The sequence below is a fragment of the Haematobia irritans genome, chromosome 5 (genome assembly GCF_050003625.1).
Source record: "Haematobia irritans isolate KBUSLIRL chromosome 5, ASM5000362v1, whole genome shotgun sequence".
Classification (NCBI taxonomy): domain Eukaryota; kingdom Metazoa; phylum Arthropoda; class Insecta; order Diptera; family Muscidae; genus Haematobia; species Haematobia irritans.
The window spans coordinates 1485546-1500599 of record NC_134401.1 but is presented as its reverse complement, the minus strand read 5'-3'; the positions used below and the strand labels follow the sequence as shown (position 1 = coordinate 1500599).

Sequence of the window (15054 nt, the reverse complement as noted above, 5' to 3'; positions counted from 1 at the left end):
AGATATTTTATTTCTGTCTCGAAGGGAATTTCGATGCCATTAAGTGTGAGTTTCAGTGACTTGCTCTCAGGGACTACAAACCTGGGACATTTACCGGAAGCGTTTCTTATACATATTGCTTCAGATTTTGATGCATTAATTGTTATTCCCCACTTTACGTAGAAGTCGCTAATGAGCTGGAGGTGTTGTGTTGCTTTGTGTAGCGCCTCTGCCGGGGAAGTGCTGTGGGCGTAAATTAAACAATCGTCTGCATAGAGAATTGCCTGAGAGTCCTCGTGAGTGTGTGGAAAATCATTCAGGAAAATGTTGAACAGAAATGGGGCCAGGACACTGCCCTGAGGTACCCCGCTATTTACTTCACCTAAGCTGGAGGATATCCCTTGAATGTTTACGGAGAATTTTCGGTTCGTAAAATAGCTGATAAGCATTTTCACAATGAATGGGTCAGTTTCCAATTCAACAAGTTTGTATAAGATTCCCATATGACATACAGAATCAAATGCCTTTTGAATGTCTAATGCAATGGCTACAGTACATTTTTTGTAGTTGAGATTTGAAATTATATCATTGTGAAATTTCAAAAGTGCATGTTGGGTGGAATGACCCTTTTTAAAACCAAATTGAAAATTTGGAATTGGATCAATTATGTAACTATTTTCCATTTTCTCCTTTAGGACATGCTCAAAAAGTTTCCCAATGTTAGAGAGGAGAGAAATTGGACGAAAGTCTGCCGGTTCAGCACTATCCGTTTTTTTCTTAATAGGCAATATTTTTGCTACTTTCCAAACAGAGGGAAAATATCCATTATTGATACAGTGATTAAAAATGCATGTAAGTAGCTTTAATGTTGCACTGGGGAATTTTTTTATAATAAAGTTTGAGATTTCATCTATCCCACTTGACTTTTTATTATTTATATTCTGGATAATGTTTCCGATCCGCTCTATATTAGTAAAATGGAGATTATCAGGATTTTGAGAAGCGTTAAAGTCATCATCAAACGAGTATATATGTGGAGTTGTGGCACTAATATATGCAGGTACTTTTGTATTTAAATCCGAAACTGGTTGTAGGGGAATTGTTCTCTGAAACACTGTGTTGTAATATTGTTGAAAACAATTGGCTATTTCATTGGGATTCTTGGAAACATCATTGTTGATGGAAATTTGGCTGCAAAATGGAGACTTTATTTTACCAGTTATTTGGTATATTTCCTTAAAGGCGGACGGACCAGGTTTTATATTTTGTAATTTTTTATTAAATTTTTCTGCTTGCTCAATATTAACGGATTCTTTTATGATTATCTTCAACAGCTGTATTTGCTTCGAAAGAATGGTATACTCAATACTCACTCTGTTTCCTGTGCGATGAAAGATTTTTTTTAGTTGCTTCTGCCAGTCGTGTTTAAGTTTGAATAGTTTTTTGGTTCTTTCTGACAACGGGAATTTATTATCAACGATCTGGATTTGTTGGGAGTGAGTATTATGTATCAATTTATATTTTTCATTGAATCCATTAATTAAATCATCAATTTCGATATTTTCCAAGTTATTATTGTGTGGAGGCAACAATCGATTTGAGGCAGAATCCAAGTCACGGCGAAAATTATCCCAATTGGTGTTTTTATATGATATTATGGTATTTGGAGTTCTCAGAAGGAAGCCAGTGTGTTGAAGTTTTAAATTCAGTTTAAGTGGGAAATGATCTGAGAATGATGGTAATGATGATATCTGAAAATTCACCACATTTCTACTGATTAGATGAGGACTGACCAAAAAATGATCGAGATAAGAGGGTCCATTCGGATAAGATGGAGAAGAATCACATAATCTGGTAACATCCAAAGTACGATTTTCCAGCCAATTGTAAAGTATTTTACCATTCGAATTTTCGATGACATCTTCCCATGCGGAATTTTTCGAATTGAGATCTCCACCCAGCACAAAAGCATCAAAATTTTGACAAAGACGAAGTAATTTTTCCAGATCATTTTCAAGTTGCTGAGCTGGGTGATTACATGGAATGTAAACAGACCCAAACAAATATTTTTTTGTGGTATTATTAAAAGAAGATTCGACTTTTATCAGGGATGTTTTGATGCCGACATCATTTAATAAAACTTTGTCATAAAGAAATGTGTTTTTTAAAACTACAGCAACACCCAATGGTGAGTTGTCATACACAAAGTTGTATCCATCTAGTTTAACTTTTCTTTTTCCTTTCAGGTGGCATTCCTGAATGAAACCAATGTCTATTCTATTGTGAAATAGAGTGTTTTTGAGGTCAATTTGTCTGCTGGAATCAACCAGAGATCTTATATTGAAGGTTAAAAAATTTATGACTCTATGGTCCATAATTAGTTTTAATCTTGTTTAGGATACGAATAAATTCGGCTTTGGCCTCAGATTTTTGCATCTTTGGATATTCAGACAGGAATATGTTTATTTCCTGCTCAATTGACAGCTCTTCTGGCTCAAGGAAAAGTGAGCTTAATTTCATAAATTGTTCAATGATGGATGGTTTTTGTACTGTATGACTTGATACAGGACGTGTATTAAACAGACTGGCAAAACTTTGCTCTGGGACGATACGTGAAACACCAATAGCACTTTGGACATTGTTCCTTGCAATGGAACGTTCTTCTGCCGCATTGGCAATTCTTTGTTTTCTGGCTGCTGCATATTTTTTGTAAGTGGGGCAGCCTCGCCAGTTTGCAGGATGTCCAGGTTCTTTGCAATTATTGCAAAAAGGTTCATTATTATCTTCTCGCTTTCTCTGACACTCACCAGGGTTGTGATTTTGATCACACTTTACACATCTGTAACTAGAGTTACAATTTTTTGCAGTGTGACCCCATCTCTGACATCTACGGCATTGTATGTCCGTTTCTTTTCTTTTCGGCTTTTCCCATACAACTATTTGATTTTGTAGACTGTTTATTTTAGAAACATCACTTACTATTTTTCCAGGAAATAAAGAAACGAGGAAAAGGCCAGTGTCAATATTGTTTTTTATGGAATTTGTAGTTGTGAATTTGCTTATGTTTGCTACAGTGTCAGGAACAATGGTATCTAGCTCAGATTTTATTTCATCAATTTCAGTGTCAGAAGTGAGACCTCTCAATACTAGAGATGATTGTTTCAATTCTTTCGGTGTGAAAGAATAAGAATGAATATTTTTCTCCCTTAAAATTGCCATCATTGAGGTATGGACAGTTGTATCTGCAAAGTAAATTTTGCTTTTATTTTTGTTAATGTTTTTGATTTTAAATGAAAATTTTGGAATTGTGCTCCGAAGAGTGTCAACTAGTGTTTTTATATTCACATTATAAGGTAGGTACTATGTTCGGTTTCCGAAGCGAAATCCCATACAAAACCAAAAATGCGAAAAACTACCGAAATATTTTTTCATTTGTGGTACTTTGTTTTTTTCGAGTTGAAAAACTGACATAAAGTGCATAGTCCCTAATTAGGTCGGCTTTAAATCCTTCCATATGTTGAGATTAGTTAGTTTCAAAACATGGCGCCATTTGTAATGTGAATTAAGAAATAATTGATTTATTCAAATGATTTGTGTTAAATTAGAATACAAAAGTGGTTCGCGTTGTTATTTAAAAATGCAATTAGATTGACGAAATAAAAAAAACGGAGTGCTATATGTATATAACATATATAACAGCATCTGGTTCTGTAGCCGTTTCTGCCACAGTAGCATCTGCCCTCACATCCCTGACACCCACAATTGCAGCCACTACATCAGCTACAGTGAACAACTCCAACATAGCACCCTCAACACCTGCCACGACCACAGTGGCTGTGACCGCAAATATTGTATTGCAACAACCAAATACAACGGCCCCCCAAGTAGTGAGTGGTCCCATTGGGGTGGCAGCAAATACTACTCCAACATTAGCCACTATTACTAATTCTTCAAATGCAATATCGACTGTTGCTGCCGTTAGTAATACAAATGCAATACTAATGCAATGGTGGTTTCACAATCATCCACAATAGTATCACCAGCAGCTGGATCGAATGTTGTTGTTCCCACCACTACAATGGCTTTTGCAGGAGCTACCGTGGAAATTAAGTCTGGTCCAGATATTACAATGACATCCCTGCCAACATTTTTTGAATTTGGGGGCGCTTCTGAGAATCCCCAGTACGTCGAAAACAATCATATACGATATCAAAAACTCGTCGGAAAAGCGCCGTCACTATTGAGAAGTTGTACCACGCCAAGTTACTACAAAAAGGTTTCGCATGAGTGCAATTATTAGGTGCCTTTATAGATCAATTTAGAACGACGCCAATAAGAGACCCTCCAAACAATCAGAAAAAGCACATTTTAAGATAGTGGTAAAAGAATCATTGTGGTCGAGTAAAACACGTTTGTTTAGATATTTATTAATTTGATTAATCATTTACAAATTCTTAAAAATATAACATTTATACCACTATCACATCACATTTAACATAATTTTTTGCATTAATGATGATGTAGAGTTACAAGTAGCGAGTTACATGTTGCTGCGTCTATCAGCCAGTGTTTTTATTCGATGGAGGCAGCGTGTCTGTAAAATATTTGAAAAACAATCACTTTATCCATTTGGAAAATCAAAAATTGTTCACCAATATACCTTTCACAATTTTAAGCGTAAAATCTATGTTTTCAGAACTTTATTTTCGTTTTTATTTAAATAAAATATAACAAGCTGGTTGCGCTTGGCGTTTCACAAAAAATAAAATGGCTTTTGTAAAAGTAGTGATGGCAAAATACATGTATGAAGTACATTTTGTACTTTATGATATGCTGCCCCCCCATCACAGTAGGATGGTTGTAGTGACATTTACGAGTCTGTGGTAGCGATGAAGATGAAATGGAACTTTGAAATGCTGGCAGGGATTGAACCGTATAAATACGGCAGAGAATGAAGTTGATGTGGAGGAATGTTTACCAGGTGATGTTGTTAAATTGGATTTTGCTGGCGAAGAAGTGGCCGGGTGAAATTTTACCCCTAAGGAATGTCTTCTAGGAGTTTCCAATCGGCGACCGGTGCCCGTTGGAAACTCCGCCTATTACAACAGTACCATCATCGCTTCAGCCATCAGCAACAATAGCATTCCATCAGCGTCATATTGTAGAGATACAACCAGCCCACCATTTATCATCATCCCCTGCTAATTTAGAATTGACTAATGTTATGCAACATAATGTTTGCACAGAACACGAAGAAGTAGAAGAAGCTAATTGTCATAATACTGCAGATGTAATCGATGAAGATTTCTTTTTTAAAATATGCTTAAGAACGATTTCGTCTTATCTCTGTAAACCCAGTGCTTCTACATTCAACACCCATTTTTTACAAAGAAATGAATTGTATTTTTTTTATTATTTTACCGCTCCTCGTAATTGCTCCCTTTTCTATTTGTTAAGCGAGCTCGTTTTTTGTGTGTAAGAGGCGTAAATGAATGAGAACTGAACAAAAGAAATGTTAATGCAATTTTAATTTTTAATGGAAACAACATGAAAGCTAAATATGAGAAATGATAATTAAAAATTTTTAAATATAACAATATTAGTGAAAGAAAGCTGATAATCCAGAAAAGAAAACATTGTGTTCTAGGGTCTTTAATTAGTGTATAAATGTACAAATTAATAAAAAATCATAATAAAATTATAATCGAACTTGTTTTATTTTTATATACCTGGGTATAAGTAATTGGGTGGTCTTATACGTTTTATACTTTTTAATATAAAATTAGTAAATTTTTCTGAACAAAGTTATATCCAAAATAAATGTTTATAGCAAATAATTAAATAATTTTTATTTAAATAGCAAAATAATTTTCTTGTATTCATCATTTGTCCAAAAAGATTGCGATAGGCTGGAATAAAACGATTTAATTTCGTTGTGGCTTTTAAATTTCAGTTAGCGGCATTCTTGCATTTTATCAATTCAAAACACTGGTTGAATTTCATAACGTGACTGAAATAGTTATTGGAACTTATACATTGGGAGAGTATAACATCCTTCAGTAAACCAGCCAATTGCTTCTCAATGTATTAATTTCAGTCAACGAAGAGTCTGGTATAGAACACTAACATCCCTTTGTGACGAAATATAAGTCGGGAACAGTGACTTTGGCTTAGGAACTACCCTTGAACTTGAGTTATGGGCTTAAGTTGGTTGTTCCCCCCGATGTAACAACATTGGCAAATGAAATGGCGTTATTATCCTTTGTGGGAACCGTGGTGGTGACCACTGGATTTGAAATTGCTAGTGAGGCGGCAACAGCATGGTATTGCAATGCGATTGTGTAGATATTGTGGACACCAACGAATTAAGTTTGTTGATGAATGAGTCCATTGCTGCGCATGATGTAAAAGTTAGCATAACACCGGAATTATATGTTTTTTTGATGTGCGTTACAAATTGACGGTATCCATTTGGAAAAGCTGAAGAAGACAATGTACCACATGTTGTAAAAGCTGTTGCAGAATGTGGTAAGACACCAGGAGTAGAGCGGCTAGAGCTTTATTCTTAACAATTATTAGTGTCCAGTGCTGTATGAGATTTTTTTGCAAAACAATCCAAAAACTGGTAGAAAAACACTTTTCAAAACAATTATCATGAATGCGTGTATGTAAACAATCAGCTGCTGCGTATGTATAAGTAAAAATAGTATGACATTTGGCGATGTTGTCAATTAAATTGCGGAGAAATAAACGCGGAATAGCTCCAAAATAGCTGTTTTCTTCGTTCGAAATGTATTGTCAACACTCTCATTTTTCAACGCGAAAGAATGGTTAAGTGAAGTTTTTTTCGTGCCAACAAACATAGTACCCACCTATAGATGTAAATGGGAGGACACCATTTTGGTTTTTGTGTAGTTTTGTTGTTGTTGATGTTGTTTTTAATTGGTGGTTGCGAGCTGGTACTGGGACATTCGATATTGACATCAGCCAACACTCCAAGGATGCCAAACCTGTTCTGGTCAGTGGGTTGGTAATTTTTTAATTTCTCCGACAGGTCAGGAATAACAATGTCTGTTGGTTGTAATGCATTTTCAAGCCGCTGCCTTTTACGGTCGTTGACTTGATCATTGTTATTGTTGCCGGCAATGACCACTTGTTGATGTTGATTTGATGGGAGTATTTCTACCTCCGCTACGTCACACTCCATATCGTGTGGGATACGGCCAGGCATATTCTTTGCAATATTTGCAGGAGAATTGCCTGGGTCAACAGTATTACCAAAGAAAATATAAAATTAAATGAAATTTATTTTCCGCAAAATAATATACGTCTGTCTATGTTCAGTGTTGCCAACTTTTTCCTGCACGTGTTTCTATTTGTAAACAAACACTACAGAATGAACACATAGCAGGCGAAGGCGGCTAAACGATGTAATTTCCTATGTTATATCAAAGAGAAAAAAACTTATCTTCATAGAAATTTGCACTTTCGATTTTTGTTTCCAATATGAAACCACGAACTTAGTACCAGCTTTTAAAAGTTTATCCGGACCCCAACAAACACAAGGATGAACATTTTTCATAGGTAACGCCATATCAATTTGATAGTGAATCCCATCTTCAACATTAAATCAAATGGCCTTGCAAATTGCTTGCTTTCAAGAAATGGTTCAATAGGTTTGAAGCATTAAAATGAGATTTATAGCCTGTTTCTGTATGTCGAACGAGCTCTATCGATCGATTGAAATGGAAACAAACAGCTGAATTTATAACCAAAAATCAGCTGTTTCTCTTCATTTCACAGCCTGTTTCTGTATGTCGAACGAGCTCTATCGATCGACTAAAATGCATAGAAACAGCTGATTTTTGGTTATAAATTCAGCTGTTTTTTTCCATTTCAGTCGATCGATAGAGCTCGTTCGACATACAGAAACAGGCTGTCAGTCGATCGATAGAGCTCGTTCGACATACAGAAACAGGCTGTTAGTTTGAAAAGTTGTTGATAATATGTTGAGAAATTGTTGCTAACGTGTTGAACTCTACTGTAGAGGGTAATGTCGATTTTCTCAACAATTTCTCAACTTGAATTCTAATCTAATTCTTTGAAAAAATGGTTGAAAGCGTATTGAATATAAGCATTTCTCCAATGCTTTTGTTTATTGGGATGACAGTGTTCGTGTCGAACATATCCCATAGATTGGCCACATTATAAGTTAAGTCCGAAGGCATAATCGATATTGCTCCTTGTTTATGGGATCGATAACACATCTGTCGATTATTTAGTCATCGCCGACTATTCATATCGAATGGCCGCACTGTAAGATTCTCTACAAACACAGATATTCCGTCCGGAATAACTTATACTCTGGACGGCGCATAAACTAAACGACGTACAACATATCTCCGCATGTGACTACCATACAAACAATTAATCACCACTTTGTCTTGTCTATGCCAAATCTAGTCTGCCTTTATTTTGCTGTCAAGCTTGTACTTTGTCAACAACAGTCAAACAATTTTACATTTTTTACTGAGGACATAAGTTTGCTAAATATAATGGTTTGTAACGTTGTTTATATATGGTGCAAATTATTTTAATGTTTCATAAATTCTGTTTTTTAGGGTCCTCGTTCACGTAGCCGCTCTCTTACCCCTCGAGGTTCTTATAGCCGCTCGCCGGATAACAGACGCGGTCATCGGTGAGGAATTATTAAAGTTTTTGCAACAAAATCTTATTTATTGTTTTTTGTAGACGCTCATACAACCGGGAACGATATTCCGACAGTGTATCCAAGCACCGGCATCCTCCCTCACCACCACCACTACCGCCAGGAAGAAGCCATGGCTCCCGACGACGTTCTGTTGATAATCGTCGTAGTCGTTCTAGGTAAGTGTTGATAGGATTGAGGTTAGGTTGGATTTTCCTCATAATAATTTTGAAAATCTCCAATATTGAATTACGACTGGAAGTATTGACAATAGAACACAAAAATAATTGTACATAATGTGTATTTAGGGAATATCAATGCAACAAATTTTATATAACACGACAACTCAATTCCCCTTGAAGAAGAATGCCCAAATTCGAATTAATATTTCCAAGAAATTTTCAATATCAAAGATCAAGAATATTGTGATTTTTTATTCCTAGCCATTTTGTGAGCTGTTTGATTATTACTTGTGTTTTTTTGTTTTCTATTCGATGAAGATCGGAATCTCCACGTTATAACCGCCGCAATTTCAACACAAAACCCCGTTCACGGACTCGATCACGATCACCATATAATAGAAACCACCGCAATAATAGAGTAAGCATACAATTGTTGAACACATTTTTGGGATAATTGCATATGTATTTCTTTCTGATTTAGGAAAAACCTTCTCCATGCCGATGTCTTGGCGTTTTCGGTTTGAATGTTAACACCACACAACAACACATAAGAGAAATTTTCGGAAAATTTGGACCCATTGAACGAATACAAGTAGTAATTGATGCGGAGGTACGTTTCATTGATTAATTAATTAACTGCCCCATAATCAATTTTTCCATTCGAAATACATATGAAAAAAAAAGATTTAAAGGAGGCTATAAAAACAAAATTAAAACTGCATTAAATGAACTTTGAGTCAAGAGTATTTTGACCAAAGTAAAAGGCATGCCAGTTACATTCAATAAACATGTCGTTATTTAATGCAATTATGGGTGGACCAATCATAGTCCCTAATGTAATTTGTAAATAATGCCAATTTAAGCTCCACTGGCAAATTTAACAACGTATATTGGACCCATTATCTAAATAACATATTTTTTGTTCTCATTTGTAAACAGACAGGACGTTCCCGCGGCTTTTGCTTCATTTATTACAAATATCTTGCTGATGCCGAAGCAGCTAGGGATCAGTGCTGCGGATTGGAAGTAGATGGTAGACGTATACGTGTTGCATATTCCATCACGGCGAGACCTCACACACCCACTCCTGGTGTATACAGGGGGCGACCAACGAAGTAATCAGAAAATAATGCATATATTACATGGAATTTTCCCTATAACTTCTTTCCTTTTTAGGGGCGTTGTTAATCGCAATCGTCATCAGTACCGTAGACATTCTCCTCCGTCTCCCACGACTTATAGCCGTCATCGTCGCAGTCGTAGTCGCTCACGCACTCCACGTATGTAATTTTAAGGAAATATCGAAACAATAGTGGTAAAAAAGATTTTCTCATAATTTCAGGTCGGCATCGTTATTAAATGAATCATATTCCTTTTCTCAACCGACTTTTAAGTTTTGATCTACTATTTTCATTATGAATTCGAAATAAGTTCCAGGCACATTACATGCTCGATTGGGTGGTTGGAGCCTAATGATGGCACAGTAGAACATTGACAGCAAACAGAAGTTAGCATCCTGAATTCCGTGACACGATTTCTACATCCTGCAACCAATAGTTGTGTTCTACAAAGCTTCAATGGTTTCTTACATAGCTTAGTTTATTTTTCAATTTATAGTCTTACATTCATGCAAATTTATTGGTTTTTAATATGCACTACACACTACATTTGTTCCAAACTCATTTCCAAATAATTTTTTAGATAGTTAATCTTTGTTAAATGGATTCAACAATATGCAATGACATATTTCTATTATACTGATTTTTGTTTTGCTCTCCTAATATGTGTCGTATCACAATAATATTAATTTTACTAGGATATAAGCATTTTTATAAACAAAAGACTACAATAAACTGTGAAATGACTGAATTGGGGTAATGATTTTATGGGTTCTGTTGGATTTGACGATTCGTTTTATAGGCTATTTCCAAAGTGCTCTGGATTATTTGCATATCTGTTTCTATACTTCGTGCCCAATTCTCAACATCTCCCAATTCTTTAAGAGCGGAACTGAAGTTATCAATCAACTGTAACCACTGTTGAGTTTGTTTTGCAAAATTGGTGGCTCCAACATGTAACTGCTTTGCCTCGGCATCTAGTTTTTTCTGATTTAAATAAGCTTGGGCCACCCTAAAACAAAGCGATGGTGTATAGTAAATGTATGATCTATGCAGTATATTATTAACACATACCCCACGTTAAGGTGTTCTACCAAAGCCTTTGTTAAATCGTTTGATGCTTCGATAGCCTCCTTCCGTCGTATTTCTGTTTTATACAATTATACATATGTTGTTCAAATATACTATTGCCTACATATGTTTTTTATTTTTACCCTGTTCTTGTTTCCTTTTCGCCTGTTTAGCTTGATGTTCTTTTGCCATGGAATTCAACATGTTTTTAGTGGTACAATTGTTTATTTTTGTTGATCTAATATTTATATACTAGTTCAAAACTTCATGAAAAGATTGTGAATCGTATAGCAGACACTACCAAACTGTTGGAAACAGCTGACCGCTAATTTCTCTATATTCAGCCCATGATATAATGAATAAGGTAGTACTAATATATCCACGGACTGAAAATTCGGCTGCTACTAATACGCAGATGCAAAAATAAATAAAAATCATCGCTAGTTGGTGCCTGAATATTCCTTTGCGTTTCGATTATCTATTGTGTCCAAACTGCGCCAGCATAGTTGTCCTCTGGCCAGCTAATTCATGTATAGGTAGTTAACAAGGTTATGCTACTAACTTGATTTTAAACTCGCCACAGGACTAGACTATCTGTGGTTCGCTTTTATCATTCGTGTATACGAATGGTAAGAAGTCTCTTTAGCCAAACTACTGTCCGGCTTTCGAATATTGCTTTGAATATTATTCTGAAAACTATATTAGACTTCTCAAAGTTTATCGTTTTGAGACTTAAAATCTGAATAGCACCCTTCAATATACTGGATCGATTATCTATTGTGTCCAAACTGCGCCAGTATAGTTGTCCTCTGGCCATCTAATTCATGTATAGGTAGTTAACAAGGTTATGCTACTAACTTGATTTTAAACTCGCCACAGGACTAGACTATCTGTGGCTCGCTTTTATCATTCTTGTATACGAATGGTAAGAAGTCTCTTTAGCCAAACTACTGTCCGGCTTTCGAATATTGCTTTGAATATTATTCTGAAAACTATTTTAGACTTCTCAAAGTTTATCGTTTTGAGACTTCAAATCTGAATAACACCCTTCAATATACTGGAAATTCGTGATTTGTAATACTCAACAAAAAAGTTAAATGAATTGGACTTTTCTCCAAGTGTAATTCATTCACTTGGGGTTTATTTGCTCTGATATTCGAATTTGTTCTGATAATTGGTTGATAATTTCGCTGCAAGTAGAGGATACTGATGAGGAATGTGGAGTCTCAAGAGCTTTGCATATATATATTTCCTCTGTTGGTTAAGCTACTCTTGTAGTTTAGTCAACAAAACATTAATAATGGTTAAATCAAACTATCTTTTATCATGTAAATTCTTTCGATATACTGACAAGAAATTGTTTTAAATATGGGCATTACATTCACATCGTCTTTCCGAACAAAACTGATATTTCAAATGTCAAAAAGGAAATTTCGAGTCTTGTTTAAACTTTTTAATATATTTTACTTAATTATTATACCAGTTTCAATATTCATTTCTGTTTCGTTTCTTGGTCGGTAACATAGCGCACGTACATTACAGGATTGGGAACATTTGTTGGCGGAACCTCCAATTCATCCATATATGAACAAGCTATGGCCAACGTACTGCCATCGTGGCTGAAATTCAGAGATGATATTGATGTGTCGTACTCATGGAATTGACAAAGACGCTTTTTATTAAAGCCATCCCATATGTTCACCAATCCATCGGATCCTCCTGTTGCAAAGGTATTATAAACATTATGAAAACTTATGGCATTGACTGGATATATGCGTTCAATAGCATCTTGCTTGTTCCGGTGACATTTGAAAGCAAATTTACGTTTCTGTACTTCTGGATCTGGATCTAGATATTCTACAGCAACTCGTCCTTCAATCGAGGACATTACGTAACCTTCTTTGTTTGGAAACAAACGAATACATCGCGTTTGATACTTCAGTGATGATTCCCTCTTCATCATGTATTCTTCCATTTTGCGCAGATCCCAAATTAAAACTTTCCGGTCTGAAGTTGCTACCACGATTTTCTCGTCGTTGACCGACATCGAATACACCTTTCCGTTGCACTGTTCGTAAGTTCCAACACATCGTTTTTCCCGCATATCCCAAAGTTTTATTGTCTTATCCCAACTACCGCTCAATATGCCATTTACAGATTCAGCATATTCAACACAACGTATAGGCTCATCATGGGCACCCACCACGTTTTCTGTGTGGGTATTTACATCGTACAAACGTAGTTGGTTATCCAACGAGCCACTAACAACATGCACCACATCCTGTGGTTAAAAGAAAGTCAATATCTCCATATCATTTATGTATTTGATGCTTACCATGAAAGTCACATCCAGAACGGGGGCATCTTGAACAAACTTTTGCCTTACGGCATTATTTACAACATCGTAAAATCGTACAGTTCCATCCCATGATGAAGCAATTAAGTATTGGTTCGACTTTGGACCAAATCTAACAGTTGATATCCAATCTTCTGGAGCATTATTCAGTTTTACCTCTGTAGGCCTCATTTTCTTTTGATTGGCGTCCTTCTTCTAAGGCGGTGTTCACTAAAATTTCATTTATAATAAAGTTGGTTGTGTTCACGAGATGTTTGAATGGCGGAACGGCTGAATCTATGACAGCTGTTGGTCCAATAAACAAAGACAACTGAGTACACGACAGTAATTGTCGCTCTCGTTTTGTAAGAGCAAACAAAACTATAGATGGCACTGTGCGCATATTTTGAATGGAGTCTTCTTATGCGCTTTACAGATTCTCAGTTATTCCGGACGGAATGTCGGTGTTTGTAAAGAATCTTACAGTGTGTCGGATCGATGCGACTTGTCGGCGATGACTAAATAATCGGTAAATGTGTTATCGATCCCATAAACATGCAGCAGTATCGATTATGTCTTCGGACTTAACTTATAATGTGCACGATATATGGGATATGTTCGACACAAGCACTGTCGTCCGGAATAACTGATAGTCTGTAAAGCGCATTACAGACTATCAGTTATTCCGGACGGAATGTCGGTGTTTGTCAAGAATCTTACAGTGTGTCGGATCGATACGACTGGTCGGCGATGACTAAATAATCGGTAAATGTGTTATCGATCCCATAAACATGCAACAGTATCGATTATGCCTTCGGACTTAACTTATAGTGTGGATAAACTAATAACCTGGAAGAAATGTCTGTGTTTGTAAGGAATCTTACAGTGTGGCCAATCGATACGAATTGTCGGCAATAACTAAATAATCGGTAAATGTGTTATCGATCCCATAAACATGCAGCAGTATCGATCATGCCTACGGACTTAACTTATAGTGTGACCAATATCTGAGATAAGTTCACTAGGGCTGTTTTCTTTTAGCACTGGATACCCTAAGCCGTGTAGGACTATCCAGGATATCTCCAAAAATGTGCAACACTGTCATGAGCTGTTTAAAAAACAATCACAGAAAAGAAGTGAAATCTTGAATTTTTAATGTATGAAATGCTGCAATTAGTAATAAATATTTACTGCTGCGATTATTTATGATACTGTATCACTTTGAATTTCAAGTTTTTCGATAAAATAGTCGCAATAAATTGCTATTGTGAATCGAAAAAGCGTCACTTTATCAAAATACAATCTGGCAACATCGGTGCGACTTGCACTGATGAGATGTTCTGGATAGAACACCAGTGCAACAATGTTCTGTATAGCCCATACAAATGTTGCATCCAGTGCTAATGGTGTTTTCTTTTCTTAAAAAAGTGCTTTGCCTTCATTTTGTCTGTACATAATGCGCATTTTTTAAATGATACCAGCAACCTACAAAAATGCTATCATTTCGGCGGGCAGAAAAGAATTCAAAGAAGGAAACAAGGCAATCGCAGCACTCTCGTTTGTTGGCAGTGCTGAAAATGCCCGCAATTTGCCTTTATACATGGCGCTATTTTCACAACAGACTTCGAAGCCTTTTCGCACTATTCCCTGTTTTTTTAAGAA

General features: G+C 36.0%; 3 protein-coding genes and 1 long non-coding RNA gene across 4 annotated transcripts; 1 reads left to right on the top strand and 3 right to left on the bottom strand.

The window, feature by feature from the left end:
- Positions 1-4370: 4370 nt before the first annotated feature.
- Positions 4371-5150, bottom strand: LOC142238015 (uncharacterized). The gene is made up of 2 exons (XR_012722612.1): positions 4640-5150; positions 4371-4573 (listed from the first exon to the last, which is right to left on the bottom strand). It is a non-coding gene; the product is annotated as an uncharacterized LOC142238015 (long non-coding RNA).
- Positions 5151-8387: 3237 nt separating this feature from the next.
- tra2 (transformer 2) lies at positions 8388-10737 on the top strand. The gene is made up of 8 exons (XM_075310596.1): positions 8388-8537; positions 8601-8677; positions 8731-8865; positions 9187-9286; positions 9350-9478; positions 9808-9983; positions 10045-10148; positions 10211-10737. The coding sequence occupies exons 1-8, from the start codon at positions 8430-8432 to the stop codon at positions 10225-10227; spliced, it is 846 nt and encodes a 281-aa protein (XP_075166711.1). The 5' UTR covers positions 8388-8429; the 3' UTR covers positions 10228-10737.
- Positions 10559-11372, bottom strand: Blos1 (biogenesis of lysosome-related organelles complex 1 subunit 1). Its single transcript, XM_075310597.1, has 3 exons — positions 11201-11372; positions 11061-11133; positions 10559-10998 (listed from the first exon to the last, which is right to left on the bottom strand). Exons 1-3 carry the CDS (start codon positions 11259-11261, stop codon positions 10752-10754), a joined length of 381 nt encoding a protein of 126 aa, XP_075166712.1. The 5' UTR covers positions 11262-11372; the 3' UTR covers positions 10559-10751.
- A 1116-nt stretch (positions 11373-12488) lies between these two features.
- Bub3 (mitotic checkpoint protein Bub3) lies at positions 12489-13665 on the bottom strand. Its single transcript, XM_075311110.1, has 2 exons — positions 13393-13665; positions 12489-13338 (listed from the first exon to the last, which is right to left on the bottom strand). Exons 1-2 carry the CDS (start codon positions 13582-13584, stop codon positions 12550-12552), a joined length of 981 nt encoding a protein of 326 aa, XP_075167225.1. The 5' UTR covers positions 13585-13665; the 3' UTR covers positions 12489-12549.
- Between the last annotated feature and the right edge of the window lie 1389 nt (positions 13666-15054).

What these genes read in the sequence shown, in the direction of transcription:
- Blos1 (XM_075310597.1), bottom strand. Translation starts at nt 11,261, where the DNA reads ATGTTGAATTCCATGGCAAAAGAACATCAAGCTAAACAGGCGAAAAGG. An exon ending in GAAAAGGAAACAAGAACAGG is followed by an intron (nt 11,134 to 11,200) that starts GTAAAAATAAAA and finishes TGTATAAAACAG; the next exon opens with AAATACGACGGAAGGAGGCT. An exon ending in GTAGAACACCTTAACGTGGG is followed by an intron (nt 10,999 to 11,060) that starts GTATGTGTTAAT and finishes GCTTTGTTTTAG; the next exon opens with GGTGGCCCAAGCTTATTTAA.
- tra2 (XM_075310596.1), top strand. Translation starts at nt 8,430, where the DNA reads ATGCCAAATCTAGTCTGCCTTTATTTTGCTGTCAAGCTTGTACTTTGT. An exon ending in GATAACAGACGCGGTCATCG is followed by an intron (nt 8,678 to 8,730) that starts GTGAGGAATTAT and finishes TGTTTTTTGTAG; the next exon opens with ACGCTCATACAACCGGGAAC. An exon ending in TACAGGGGGCGACCAACGAA is followed by an intron (nt 9,984 to 10,044) that starts GTAATCAGAAAA and finishes TTTCCTTTTTAG; the next exon opens with GGGCGTTGTTAATCGCAATC.
- Bub3 (XM_075311110.1), bottom strand. Translation starts at nt 13,584, where the DNA reads ATGAGGCCTACAGAGGTAAAACTGAATAATGCTCCAGAAGATTGGATA. An exon ending in TTCTGGATGTGACTTTCATG is followed by an intron (nt 13,339 to 13,392) that starts GTAAGCATCAAA and finishes TTTTAACCACAG; the next exon opens with GATGTGGTGCATGTTGTTAG.